Source organism: Oncorhynchus clarkii, chromosome 6, assembly GCF_045791955.1.
Source record: "Oncorhynchus clarkii lewisi isolate Uvic-CL-2024 chromosome 6, UVic_Ocla_1.0, whole genome shotgun sequence".
Classification (NCBI taxonomy): Eukaryota; Metazoa; Chordata; class Actinopteri; order Salmoniformes; family Salmonidae; genus Oncorhynchus; species Oncorhynchus clarkii.
This window is the reverse complement of record NC_092152.1, coordinates 33,450,987-33,464,712: the sequence shown is the minus strand read 5'-3', so window position 1 is coordinate 33,464,712 and position 13,726 is coordinate 33,450,987. Positions and strand designations below refer to the sequence as shown.

The 13,726-nt window shown below is 42.0% G+C and overlaps 1 protein-coding gene across 2 annotated transcripts; it reads left to right on the top strand.

The window, feature by feature from the left end:
• The first annotated feature begins 1,873 nt into the window (after positions 1–1,873).
• On the top strand, positions 1,874–12,013 carry LOC139411023 (platelet glycoprotein Ib beta chain-like). Of its 2 annotated transcripts, none has more exons than XM_071156807.1 (2): positions 1,874–2,012; positions 8,271–12,013. In XM_071156807.1, exon 2 carries the CDS (start codon positions 8,276–8,278, stop codon positions 8,930–8,932), a length of 657 nt encoding a protein of 218 aa, XP_071012908.1. In that variant the 5' UTR covers positions 1,874–2,012; positions 8,271–8,275; the 3' UTR covers positions 8,933–12,013. The 2 variants fall into 2 exon arrangements, with proteins under 2 accessions (XP_071012908.1, XP_071012909.1); XM_071156808.1 differs by lacking the exon at positions 1,874–2,012 and adding an exon at positions 6,820–6,866.
• The last annotated feature ends 1,713 nt before the right edge of the window (positions 12,014–13,726 follow it).

The following is a 13,726-nucleotide window of genomic DNA, read 5'->3' as shown; positions in this document are numbered from 1 at the left end:
CAGGTCACTAATATTTAGGCAAGCACGGAGCCTAAATGGCACAATACAGGGAACAGGGTACTATTTGAGACACAGCCCTGAGACATCCTGTAGGCCCCATGCAGGCAGGCTTGTGTGAGAGAAGGCTTCCTACTGTCATGACGTGGCCCTCTGAGTATAGCGAGTGCCTTTCTCTGTCTTACACCCAGGTTCTGTTATCTCGGGTTGTACATTTCTAGAGGAGACTCTCTCCTCATGGCCAGGCATTATAGTCAGAGTTTCACAGAACAAAGGAACTTCTAATACATCACAGAACTTGAGAACTGAACAATATCCATGTTTGGAGAATGTGGAAACAGTCGGTGGAAAATTCAGCTACGACCTGTCCATTTTGTTTTATGATTGTGACGTCAGGACAGCCACATTACCATAACTCTTATACAGGAGCCTCCGTTCTGAGGCTTGCATCTAATTATTGTATAAAATGAGTAAAGATAACTAATTGTGTAATGTGATTTTAAAATTGTATTTCTAAAGTTTCACTAAGTCATTGGCCCGCCCCCATGAGCACAGACATCGATCTGGCGTCATGGGAAAGCTTTTCCACAGTCCGAATAAAAACCCCACCTGGAGAAGCCCACTTTCGACCATGCTGTACCTCGATTACCGAGAGGGCTAAGGTTCGAGTACCTTCAGTATAAGCTAAGGTTGTAATGGTTGTTAAACTCTGAGACTATCGATACCGACAGAATAAGAGCAAATCTTCCATACTAATTTCTAGTCTGCAGCTAGAATATATGTCGACTGAATGCGAAGACCGACAACCGCCGAAACATTTATTCTATGAGAACATTTCTTAATGGGCCTCTGAAGTATTCATTCCAACAACGAAAGACTTCATGGGAGAGAGAAGTTCAGATGAACTTTCCAGCAGAAAGACGGACGATTCCAACAGAGATCATGACAACACACTGAGCGTAAATATAAATATTGATTGCAATTATTCCCGAATGAGTGAGCGTTCATGTGCAAAGGATTAGCATTTCAATTATTATAATTATCAACTGTGTAGTGACTTTTGTCTTTCGCGCACTTCTCAGTCCCTTTGTCTACCAAGCCGTCATACCGGTTTAGCCCACTAGGGCACACCCCCTATCATTTCCTTGTAACCATGCCTACTGTTTGTTTGTTATGCATTTCTGTGATTATTTAGTTAGTAAATAAACGATTAAGACAATTGATGTATGAATGATTCATAGCAAAGACTGGGTTCGTGCAGATAACCAACAATTTACGACGTTTGGAATGAGACTAACGTGACGTAAAGAATAATTAATTAATTAGAAGACTAATTGATCAGATATTAAAATATCTGAAGAGTTATATTCGGAAAATTAAAACTTTGTAATCTGAAGATTTTCCTGGGTGCCCCGACTTCCTAGTTAATTACATTTACATCATTAGTTTAATCACGTAATAATAATTACAGAGAATTGATTTGATAAAATAACAGTCTTCAACTTAATGATGCCAAAGACACAACACACCTGTAGCTGAATAAAGCACTGAGCCACAATTTATCTCCTTGGACCTCACTACCCCTCTGGCCCACAGTGTCAGATCTATCACTAACTCAACTGACTGTATGGAGCTGAATGATGGGAAGGGCCTTGCTGCAGCTATAGTATAGTTACTGTGGGAGATGGTGAACCCTACGAGCCGCTGTAGGGACAGTTTACCCTGGGTTGTACCAAGAGAGAAGGAAGTATTAACTGTATACATAAATCTCCCTGAAACTTACATCTGGCCTCCCAGACAGGAGCCTCTGTGGTCAGTAAATAAGGAATAAAAATGCTGCTGGCATCAAATAGACATGTCCTTCCTGTGTCCCATCAGAAGGGCGTGTGTGCGTGCATGTGAGTGGCAGGGTGCTTTATCAGTGCAAGCCAGCTGTGACTTCATACACGCTCATGCCTCTGAGTGACTTAGTAGCACAGTCTCACCAACCACTCCTGCCACGAACACACGCAAAGGTAAGTCACCATCTCCTAACCATAACAAGACCATTCATTACACCTTTCAGCTTGACCATAACTTTACTGTTTTATTAGGCTGTCTCAGTGTATGATTGGAGTCTCAGACGTCTGAATAACCTGTCAAAGAGAAGTTTTTCTTCCAGCGGTAGTTGTAGAGAACTACTGTGGTGTATAACTGAACTGGGTAACACTTCATTTTAAAGGGTCCTTATTACAGTGTAATTACATATGTAATTACATATGTAATTACATATGTATTATATATGTAATTACACTAACAAGTATTGTAATTGTAATAATTCATAGTTACACTTTAATAACATGTAAACGGGTGGCAATTGCAGTCTGTAATTACCGGGTTGTAACAATGAATGCTTCTTACCGTGCTTGTTACAAATGTTAAAGATTCCGATAGCATCTCAACGCACCATATTTCACCCTGCACAAACCACATGATAAGTGTTAGCCAATTGAAAACCGACCACCTCATTGAGACAACTCTCCAATAAAGATCTGGAGTCTGAATCCCAGGCCCAATGGCAAAAACGGGTTTACAAACGGTTCACGTCAAAAAAATACTTTCAATTGTTAAATAATGGGTCAATACCTTTAAGCACTAATTAAACAATTTTAGACACGTTACATTGTAAGTCTAATAAGCTTGTTTGAATAACGGTTTCAGTGGCGATTTTAGCATGTAAATGTTGGTGGGGCAACAGAAAAGACTTGTGGGATGCATGCCAGCAAAGCCACAACACAACACATTAATTGCACTATACACTGCGACAGCTGAACCTTGTCTGGCAGCGAAACAGTTAATTCAGCCTCATTTTCTGCCTTATAAAAAATATAGCTGATAGCTGATACGGCTTACTTGCTTAAACAAATGTGGTTTCTACTGACAATTGAGATGTACAAACTATGGAATAAGGGGATGTCAAGCGGATAAAAGGCTATCCGTAATTTTGATTAAGACATCAATGAGCGAGCTAGGACAGACGTAGTCATAACTATTTGTTCAGCACTTTTGACATGTACAGCGATAGAATTCAGAACATGGGCCATTTTTTACATTGTTCTCCCTGTACACCAAGTCAGAACCGTGGAATAAATAAAGGGGGCATATAAGCAGAGAATGAAAGCTTTTACAATATTCTATGATTACATTTCTCAAAAACCGGTTACAGGCTACATGTGCACCACCAAGTCAGAACAGTCGGCAAAATTAAGAGGTGAAAATAGACCAAATTATTAGGGTGAGGCACATGGGCTACCAACAGCTTACTACACAACATATACTTTGTATTACTTTCTTAGCTACAGTATACATATCTCCCTGGCATATTACATAATTTATGCAGCAGCATACAATACCTTTTTGGACTCGCCACTCATTGTTGAATTTGCGATTTCCAACTTGTTGTCTCATGTTTATGTCCAATGGCCGATGAGCACATACACGTTTTATCTATAATTTCTCTTAATTATTTATCTTCATATGACAAGGATTAAAAAGGATTTTCCAGTAGATTGTCGACTTCATTCATGACTGCTAGCTAAGATTTTGAAAGTATGATCAGTCCAATCAAAGCTACCGTAGATATAATATGATTTGACGTCATTTTATCTGTGGCCAGTGACCTTGAGCCTTCTTGGATGGCCACTTCTAACATAGCTCTATGGCAGCACCCAAGGGGATTGCATTTTCTAAATCTACCATTAGACTTGGCGGTGACGTAGTATCCCCATGAGTGACAGAACACTGAGCCAATCACGGCGCAACACTCCATATTTTCAACTGGCTTGCCCCGCTACCACAGAAGCACTGAGCTAGGCTGAAACACTTCCATTTTGGAGCTACCTTACTCAAGAAAACAAAAAGGAGACCATGTTTGCAAGCGGCTTTATTAACTCAATTATATTTTTTTTCTGCATTGTTTGCAAACTGATATGTGACACATATTAATGGTAAAATAACATGCAAAACAGGCAAGCCCATTTGTTTTTTCAAAACATTTGGGGCAGAGCTCCGCCTGCGTCGCCACTGAATGGTTTATAAATGCACTTAAAATGGTTATAAGACCATAATGTAACCTTGCAAGGGTTTCACTGTTGAGGAACATTCTCACTTTTGGATGGGATGCATTGGTGCAATTATTTATTTATCCAAGAATTAAGGCGTCATGTCAAGATCTGCTTAACACACTCGAAATAAAGAAGACCTCGAACCTCCCCTCAGGAGTTGACGCTGACATCATGTAACAGTGAGCAAAGAACAGGCGGAGAAGGTCAGTTTGCAAAATCCAGACACGATTGCTGAGAAAGTGTTGTAGGTCAAAAACGTCATCGCAGGAATGAGAAAGTAAGTTTTCCATGCAATTTGTTTAGCCTTTTTTGATACTTCAATTTAGCATAGTGGGTAGTTAGTAGGTAGTTATTTAGGTCTCCCTGTACCCCAAGGGTATTACCTGCACAAAAGCACCAGCTGTTCTGGATGACTGTGTGATAACGCTCTCGGTAGCCAATGTGAGCAAGACCTTTAAACAGGTCAACATTCACAAAACCGCGGGGCCAGATGGATTACCAGGACTTGTACTCAAAGCATGCGTGGACCAACTGGCAAGTGTCTTCACTGACATTTTCAACCTATTACAGACCTATTACAGACCCACACTGAGTTTGTAATACCTACATGTTTCCAGCAGACCACCATAGTCCCTGTGCCCAAGGAAGCGAAGGTAACCTGCCTAAATGATTACCGCCCCTGTAGCACTCATGTCTGTAGCCATGAAGTGCTTTGAAAGGCTGGTCATGGCTCACATCAACAGCAGCCTCCCGGATACCCTAGACCCACACCAATTTGCATACCGCACCAACAGATCCACAGATGATGCAATCTCAATTGCACTCCACACTGCCCTTTACCACCTGGACAAAAGGAACACCTACAGTATGTGAGAATGCTGTTCAATGACTACAGCTCAGCATTCAACCCCATAGTACCCACAAATCTCATCACTAAGCTAAGGACCCTGGGACTAAACACCTCCCCCTGCAACTGGATACTGGACTTCCTGACGGGCTGCCCCCCAGGTGGTAAGGGTAGGCAACAACACATCTGCCATGCTGATTCTTAACACTGGGGCTCCTCAGGGGTATGTACTTTCCCCTCCTGTACTCCCTGTTCACCCACGACTGCGTGGCCAAACACGACTCCAACACCATCATTACGTTTGCTGACGACACAACAGTGATAGGCCTGATCACCGACAATGATGAGAAAGCCTATGGGGAGGAGGTCAGAGAACCGGCAGTGTGGTGCCAGGGCAACAACCTCTCCCTCAATGTCAGCAAGACAAAGGAGCTGATTATGGACTACAGGAAAAGGCAGGCTAAACTGCCCCCCATTAACATCAATGGGGCTGTAGGGGAGCGGGTCGAGAGTTTCTTGGTGTCCACATCACCAACGATTTATAATGGTCCAAACACACCAAGACAGTCGTGAAGAGGGCATGGCAAAACCGTTTCCTCCTAAGGAGACTGAAAAGATTTGGCATGGGTCCCCAGATCCTCAAAAAGTTTTACAGCTGCACCATCGAGAGCATCCTGACCGGTTGCATCACTGCCTGGTATGGTAACTGCTCGGCATCTGACTATAAGGCACTACAGAGGGTAGTGCATACGGCCCAGTACATCACTGGGGCCAAGCTTACTGCAATCCAGGACCTATATAATAGGAGGTGTCAGAGGAAAGCCCATAAAATTGTCAGACTTCAGTCACCCAAGTCACAGACTGTTTTCTCTGCTACCGCACGGCAAGCGGTACCGGAGCACCAAGTCTTGGACCAAAAGGCTCCGTAACAGCTTCTACCCCCAAGCCATAAGACTGCTGAACAACGAATCAAATGGCCACCCCGCCTACAATTGTTTTGTTCACTGCTGCTACTCGCTGTTTATTATCTATGCATAGTCACTTCACCCCTATCTACATGTACAAATGACCTCTAACCTGTACCCCCACACACTGACTCGGTCCCAATACCCCCTTTATATAGCCTCGTTATTGTTATGTTATTGTGTTACTTTTTATTATTTTTTACTTTAGTTAATTTGGTAAATATTTTCTTAACTCTTCTTGAACTGCACTGTTGGTTAAGGGCTGGTAAGTAACCATTTCACGCTAATGTCTACACTTGTATTCGGCGCATGTGACAAATAAAGTTTGATTTGATTTGATACACACCCAGCATGTTAAAGTTAACTAGCTATATAGTTGTGTCAACACAAACACTGTTATTGCTAGCTGGATAACAGAACAACTGGCTAGGTAGCAGCTTGGTCTAGCTAGCTGTTTGCCTAAACCATAGAAATCATGATGACGATAAATACGGGTAATGTAAAGTGTCTATGCTAAATTATCATACATTATTTTTCTCTACCACAGATTCCCACAAGGCTTCAGACTCCATGATGGGAAAATGCTTACAAAAAAGAAACTGATGAAGACAGTCAGAGACAGAGTTGTCGATTTCTATTGTTACTTGTAATGTTAAAAATTAAGAAACAGACAATCACATTTTTCTAAATTAGCTAGCTATCTAGGCTACTCGCCATACTAGAGGCAACAGATTTGAGGCACCACTAAAATAGTTATTTTTATGTTATTGAGTAAGCCTATACTTTTGCTTAATCTAATTAATCAATGTATTAATCTAACAATAAAAATCCTTGTTATTTTGAAAGAAATGTAAGGTATTTTACATTGTTGACTAAAGTAGAAGCTCATCTTTTGTTTCAAGGTACTTTCACTTGGTAATGAGTAATAAGTCATTATATAGAACTTGCTCACAGGTAAGTATAAAGTTACACTTAACTTTAAATAGCAAAATCCTGTGTAACAACTAGCGACAACCTTGTACTTATGCAGATATTACAGATATGTACTCTGTGGTGTATTACTGTGTTGATTTTCTGACTTGGATGGCACTTTCAGAAGCTGATGAGTCGATTGTCAGAATGGGTGACATATTTTGTAGGTACAAAATAATTACAAGTAAGCACACCTCAAGATATACTTCATTTTAACTAGCTAAATCCTGTGTAACACCTTGTAATGCATTCATAAGTACAATGTAATTACATGTACTCTGTGGTGTACTTGTGGGTTTAACCTCTCACTTGGATGGCAAGGAGGTTCAGATTTTCTTTCTTTATAATCAGGGATGACACCTGTATGGAAGAGCCCAGTTAGTGAGGTTGACCTATATCTGATCTGTTTTTGTAAACTCAACCAAGTTAACCCAGATGGTACAGTTTTTGGGAGAAAGTGCTAGCAACAACCTTGAGTGGAGATTTTGAAGAGTGGGCATTCATGGACAGGTAATTCGAGTCTTTTGAGTCTCCAACCGTTGTAGTCTCAGACACCCAGAGCCTTTGTCCACAGGGGGTTACAACCTTGCGATAGTCAGTACTGAATCAGATGCAGCTGAGAAGAAACTAAACACTAAATTGGTGAATTTAGTGGAAACTTGCCCATTTGTAACAGGCATGGTAACACGCATTTGTTGTTACACCGCTGTAATTACAGACTGCAATTACCACCAGCTACATGTGGTTATTACAGTGTAACTACGAGTTATTACAATTAACTACAGTACATGTTACAGTCTAATTACACGTGTAAGTGTAGTGTTACCCTGAATTGTTATTAAGCTCAAAGGTTAGATGTCATTTTCAAATCCTCAAAATATACATTACACAGTAGTAACTCGTTCTTCCGTTCATGGTTAGATGTTAGTTATGTTTATAATATTAGGTTAACACTAACTCCAACTTTAACTGCTACATGGAGATGGGCAGGGTGATCTGCCTGACCCTGCAAAGCTGTCCCAAATTGTGAATCCTCACTGTCCCTATTTTCTCACATTTTATTTAACAAGGGGGACTATTCCAGTGTTGTTAATCATCACTTTTTTTCAAGAATTCAAACTAGCATCTTTGGCACCCGCTCTCCGGAAACATGCATTTCTTTGCGTGGCTATCTCCCTTGCTTGGAATGACATGTTCTCTTTTAATGACTAATTTCTCATACTAAAATGATATCTACATCCCTCACATGGCAGAGACGTCCACAAACATTAGTTGTAATTGTTTCCCCTCCACCCTTTTCAGTATGACATATCCTCTCTCTCTTTCTCTCTCTCTCTCTCTCTCTCTCTCTCTCTCTCTCTCTCTCTTTCTCTCTCTCATTGACAGTGAGGATGAGGGGGTTTCCGCCATGTGTGACCCCACTACTGGGTCTTCTCATCTTGTTGACACCAGGGAGGGTTCAAGGGTCATCAAGCTGTCCCCTGTACTGCTCCTGTCATGGTGCTCAGGTAGACTGCAGCAGCCGTGCCCTCACCACCTCTTCCTTACCCTCCCGCTTCCCTCCTGCCACCACCGAGCTCCGTCTCCATGACAACCAGCTGACCACGCTCCCAAACAGCCTTCTGGACTTCCTCTCCTCCCTCCGCTCCGTGTCTCTACATGGAAACCCCTGGGCCTGTGACTGCGGTGTGCTCTACCTGCGTGCCTGGCTGCTCCGACACCCTGCCAGCTACACCAGCCACAGCAACATCACCTGCAGTTCCCCTCCCCGCCTGCGAGGGACGCTGGTGGTCTACCTGGCTGAGGAGGAGGTGCTGGAGTCCTGTCACTACTGGTACTGTGACTTGGCACTGGCCTCCCAGGTGTGTTTGTTTGTGTTTGTGGCGGTGCAGGCGGGGCTGCTGGCTGCTGTGGTCGTGTTCCTGAGGAGGTTTGAGAGCCTGTCCCGCGAGGCCCGGTGGACCACAGAGGAGAGCTTTGCTGGGGGGGAGGGGCTTACGAGTAATGAGTATAGTGAGTATGAGCCCATGAAGGAAAGCATCATCTGACGAGGGGAGGGGAGGGCCAGGTAGGCAAGGAGAGAAAAGAGGGAGAGGAGACACTTGAAGGGGACAAGCTGGTGAGCAATAAAATGACGGAGCCCTTTCAGGTCTGTGGTAAGAAAAGAATGAGGATGAGGAGAAAAGGGCTTGTTAGATTCACTGGAAACAGGAGATTCCAGAGAAACTCGCAGGACAAGAAATTAGGCTAAATCGAAGTGGTTCTGCATCTATTTTCAGAGACTTCTTGTAATGTGTTTGTTGGTTACATCAGTCAATAACACTGTTAGAATAATATATCATGCTATGAATCAATAGTACATAGAATATAACATTTAATTGACATTTAATAATGCTGTTTTGTGTCATTGTTTTAAAGCTGCTATTTATAATTTATTTAGATAGCAATAATAAAACAATTGTAAATGGGTGCATTTTTAAAGATTTCGGATGTATATATACTTAACAAAAATATAAACGCAACATGCAACAATTTCAAAGATTTTACTGAGTTAGAGTTCATAAAAGGAAATCAGTCAATTTAAATTTCACATGACTAGGAATACAGATATGCATCTGTTGGTCACGAATACCTTTAAAAAAAGATCAGAAAACCAGTCAGTGTCTGGTGTGACCACCATTTGCCTCATGGAGCGCAACACATCTCCTCCGCATAGAGTTGATCCGGCTGTTGATTGTGTCCAGTAGCATGTTGTCCCACTCCTCTTCAATGGTTGTGAAAACTTTCTGGATATTGGCGGTAACTGGAACATGCTGTTGTACACGTCGATCCAGAGCATCCCAAACATGCTCAATGGTGCAATGTCTGGTGAGCATGCAGGCCATGGAGGAACTGGAACATTTTCAGCTTCCAGGAATTGTGTACAGATCCTTGCGACATGGGGCCGTGCATTATCATACTGAAACATGGTGATGACGGCGGATGAAAGGCACGACAATGGGCCTCAGGATCTCATTACGGCATAGTTTATGACTGCCCTTTCCATAACCCCACCGCCACTATGGGGCACTCTGTTTACAACGTTGACATTAGCAAACCGCTCGCCCACACAACACCATACGTGGTCTACGGTTGTGAGGCCGGTTGGACGTACTGCCAAAATCTCTAAAACGACATTGGAGATGGCTTATGGTAGAGAAATTAACATAACACTTTCTGGAAACAGCTCTGGTGGACTTTCCTCCAGTCAGCATACCAATTGCACGCTCCCGCAAAACTTGAGATTATGTTGTGTTACAAAACTACACATTTTAGAGTGGCCTTTTAATGTTTACAGCACAAGGTGCATCTGTGTAATGATCATGCTGTTTAATCAGCTTTTGATATTCCACACCTGTCAGGTGGATGGATTATCCTGGCAAAGAAGAAATGCTCACTAACAGGGATGTAAACAAATTTATGCCCAACGTTTGAGAGAAATAAGCTTTTTGTGTGTATGGAATATTTCACTTATCTTTTATTTCAGCTCATGAAACATGGGACCAACACTTTACATGTTGCGTTTATGTTTTTGTTCAGTGTAATTACAATATGATGGTGAATCAGCACAATTTATATTTACTTGTAATACATGTTTGTGTTTATGTACTTTGATACAGCACGTTAGCTGTTGGCTATTTCCTATATTTTATTTGGAGGTTTTCATTATATAACATTCCTAATCCAGCCCATTAAAAATGACATTGGAAATATGTTTGTGAATTTTCATTCCAGTCGAAGTAGAAGCTTGTCTAATTGCCTGCAATGACATCCGTATTTTTAGACCTAATAACTACAGCCAGAGCCATGTATTTCTACTCTATACATGGATCTAACTACAATAGGCTATTCCATATACTTCCACACAGCGCAGTGGAGGACACCATCATACAAATACACAGTATAGCTTTGTCATAATAGCTATTGTTTGTCAGTTTCATCACATAAAACATAAATATTCACTGGATCATTCAAAAATATTGCAATGCATAAAGAAATAGCTTGCGGAATAAAGTTTTAAGGAAGGAACTTTCCTACTCTGTGTCAGAACATAACGATTCATGTTGTTTACGCGTGAGCTTCAGTGGAAAATTAGCTAGCATAATGGTAAACATATTTGAACATATACAGTGCCAGTCTAAAGTTTGGACACACCTACTCGTTCAAGGGTTTTTCTTTATTTTTACTATTTTCTACATTGAAGAATAATAGTGATGACATCAAAACTATGAAATAACACATATGGGATCATGTAGTACCCAACAAAGTGTTAAACAAAATATATTTTAGATTTTAGATTCTTCAAAGTAGCCACCCTTTGCCTTGACAACAACTTTGCACACTCTTGACATTTTGTCAACCAGCTTCATGAGGAATGCTTTTCCAACAGTTTTGAAGGAGTTCCCACATAAGCTGAGCACTTGTTGGCTGCTTTTCCTTCACTCTGCCGTCCAACTCATCCGAAACCATCTCAATTGGGTTGAGGTTGGGTGATTATGGAGGTCAGGTCATCTGATGCAGCACTTCATCACTCTCCTTCTTGGTCAAATAGCCCTTACACAGCCTGGAGGTGTGTTGGGTCATTGTCCTGCTGAAAAACAAACAATAGTGCAAACCAGATCGGGTGGCATATCACTTCAGAATGCTGTGCTGTCCATGCTGGTTAAGTGTGCCTTGAATTCTAAACAAATCACTGACAGTGTCACCAGAAAAGCCACACCATCACACCATCACACCTCCTCCTCTATGCTTCACGGTGGGAACCACATGTGGAGATCATTCGTTCACCTATTCTGAGTCTCACAAAGACACGGCAGTTGGAACCAAAAATCTCAAATTTGGACTCATCAGACGAAAGGAGATATTTCCAGCGGTCTAATGTCCATTGCTCATGTTTCTTGGCCCAAGCAAGTCTTTACTCTAAAAGGTTGATGTTGAGATGTGTCCGTTACTTGAACTCTGTGAAGCATTTATTTGGGCTGCAATCTGATGTGCAGTTAACTCTAATGAACTTATCCTCTGCAGCAGAGGTAACTCTGGGTCTTCCTTTCCTGTGGCGCTCCTCATGAGAGCCAGTTTCATCATAGCTCTTGATGTGTCGGAATCTGCCGGTCTATCTGAGCCTACCTATGTTTGGTTATTAAAGAAGCTCTGTTTAAGTTAGTTCGCTTTTGGGTCCTCATTCACTCACCGTAACAGAAGAATCCGACCAAGAATGGACCCAGCGACTTCGGATCCTCTCCACTCAGCCGTCGGGATCCAGGGAGCGATGCTAGGCAGACACGAGCAGGAAGTGTCTGCTGCTCGACATGCCGTTGAGACCCTGGCCACCCAAGTCTCCAACCTCACAGAACAGGTTCACCATCTCCGCCTCGATCCACCGGCCACTTCCAGGGCTTTCGAATCTCCGGAGCCCAGAATCAATAACCCGCCGTGTTACTCTGGGGAGCCCACTGAATGCCGCTCGTTCCTCACCCAGTGTGATATTGTGTTTTCTCTCCAGCCCAACACTTACTCCAGGAGCACTGCTCGTGTCGCCTACGTCATATCTCTCCTTATTGGACGGGCTCGTGAGTGGGGCACGGCAATCTGGGAGCTTGATGGTTTTTGCGACTGCACTTGAAGAAATGTTCAAAGTTCATGACATTTTCCGTATTGACTGACCTTCATGTCTTAAAGTGATGATGGACTGTCGTTTCTCTTTGCTTATTTGAGCTGTTCTTGCCATAATATGGACTTGGTCTTTTACCGAATAGTGTAACTATTGTTCTACAATGTAGATAATAGTACAAATAAAGAAAGACCCTGGTAGGTGTAGGTGTGTCCAAACATTTGACTGGTACTGTATATATATATATATATTTTTTATATATAATTTAGCCAAACAGGGTGGACATTTATGACTGGGATATACTTTACAGACCAACAACATGAAACATGGGCAAATAGATAAAACTGAGTGTTTGTATTTATTTAGCTTTGCACCATGGTGGAAAAACTAAAGAAATGATCACACTTCCTGAATATGGTGTCATTGTAGGAAGGGGTTGTTTTCTTAAATGGAGAATTACAACTAACAGGATGGAAAGTGATATCAGGGGCATACAAAAAAATCTGAAATAAAATAATAAATACAATAATCATGAAAAAAACGTTATTGATGAAAGAGACTTTAACTAGGACTATAAAATAATGAAGATTTTAAATATTAATAATAAACATTATAATAAACATTATTTTGGCGCTTATATTTCTTGTGGAAGTTGATAATGTCCTGGGGACATGGCAAAAATGGCTACATCCACTGACAAAAGCGTTGGAAATGCAGAAAAGTACCTTTTTACCAGCAGCATACCACCCTGCATACCACTGCTGGCTTGCTTCTGAAGCTAAGCAAGGTTGGTCCTGGTCAGTTCCTGGATGGGAGACCAGATGCTGCTGGAAGTGGTGTTGGAGGGCAAGTAGGAGGCACTCTTTCCCCTGGTCTAAAAAAATATCCCAGTGCCCCAGGGCAGTGATTGGGGACACTGCCCTGTGTAGGGTGCCATCTTTCAGATGGGAAGTTAAACAGGTATCCTGACTCTCTGAGGTCATTAAAGATCCCATGGCACTTATTGTAAGAGTAGGGGTGTTAACCCCAGTGTCTTGGCTAAATTCCCCATCTGGCCCTCAAACCATCACGGTCACCTAATAATCCCCAGTTTACAATTGGCTCATTCATCCCCCTCCTCTCCCCTGTAACTATTCCCCAGGTCGTTGCTGCAAATGAGAATGTGTTCCCAGTCAATTTACCTGGTAAAATA

Excerpts from the sequence above, each read along its gene's own strand:
- LOC139411023 (XM_071156807.1), top strand. The coding sequence starts at position 8,276 with ATGAGGGGGTTTCCGCCATGTGTGACCCCACTACTGGGTCTTCTCATC.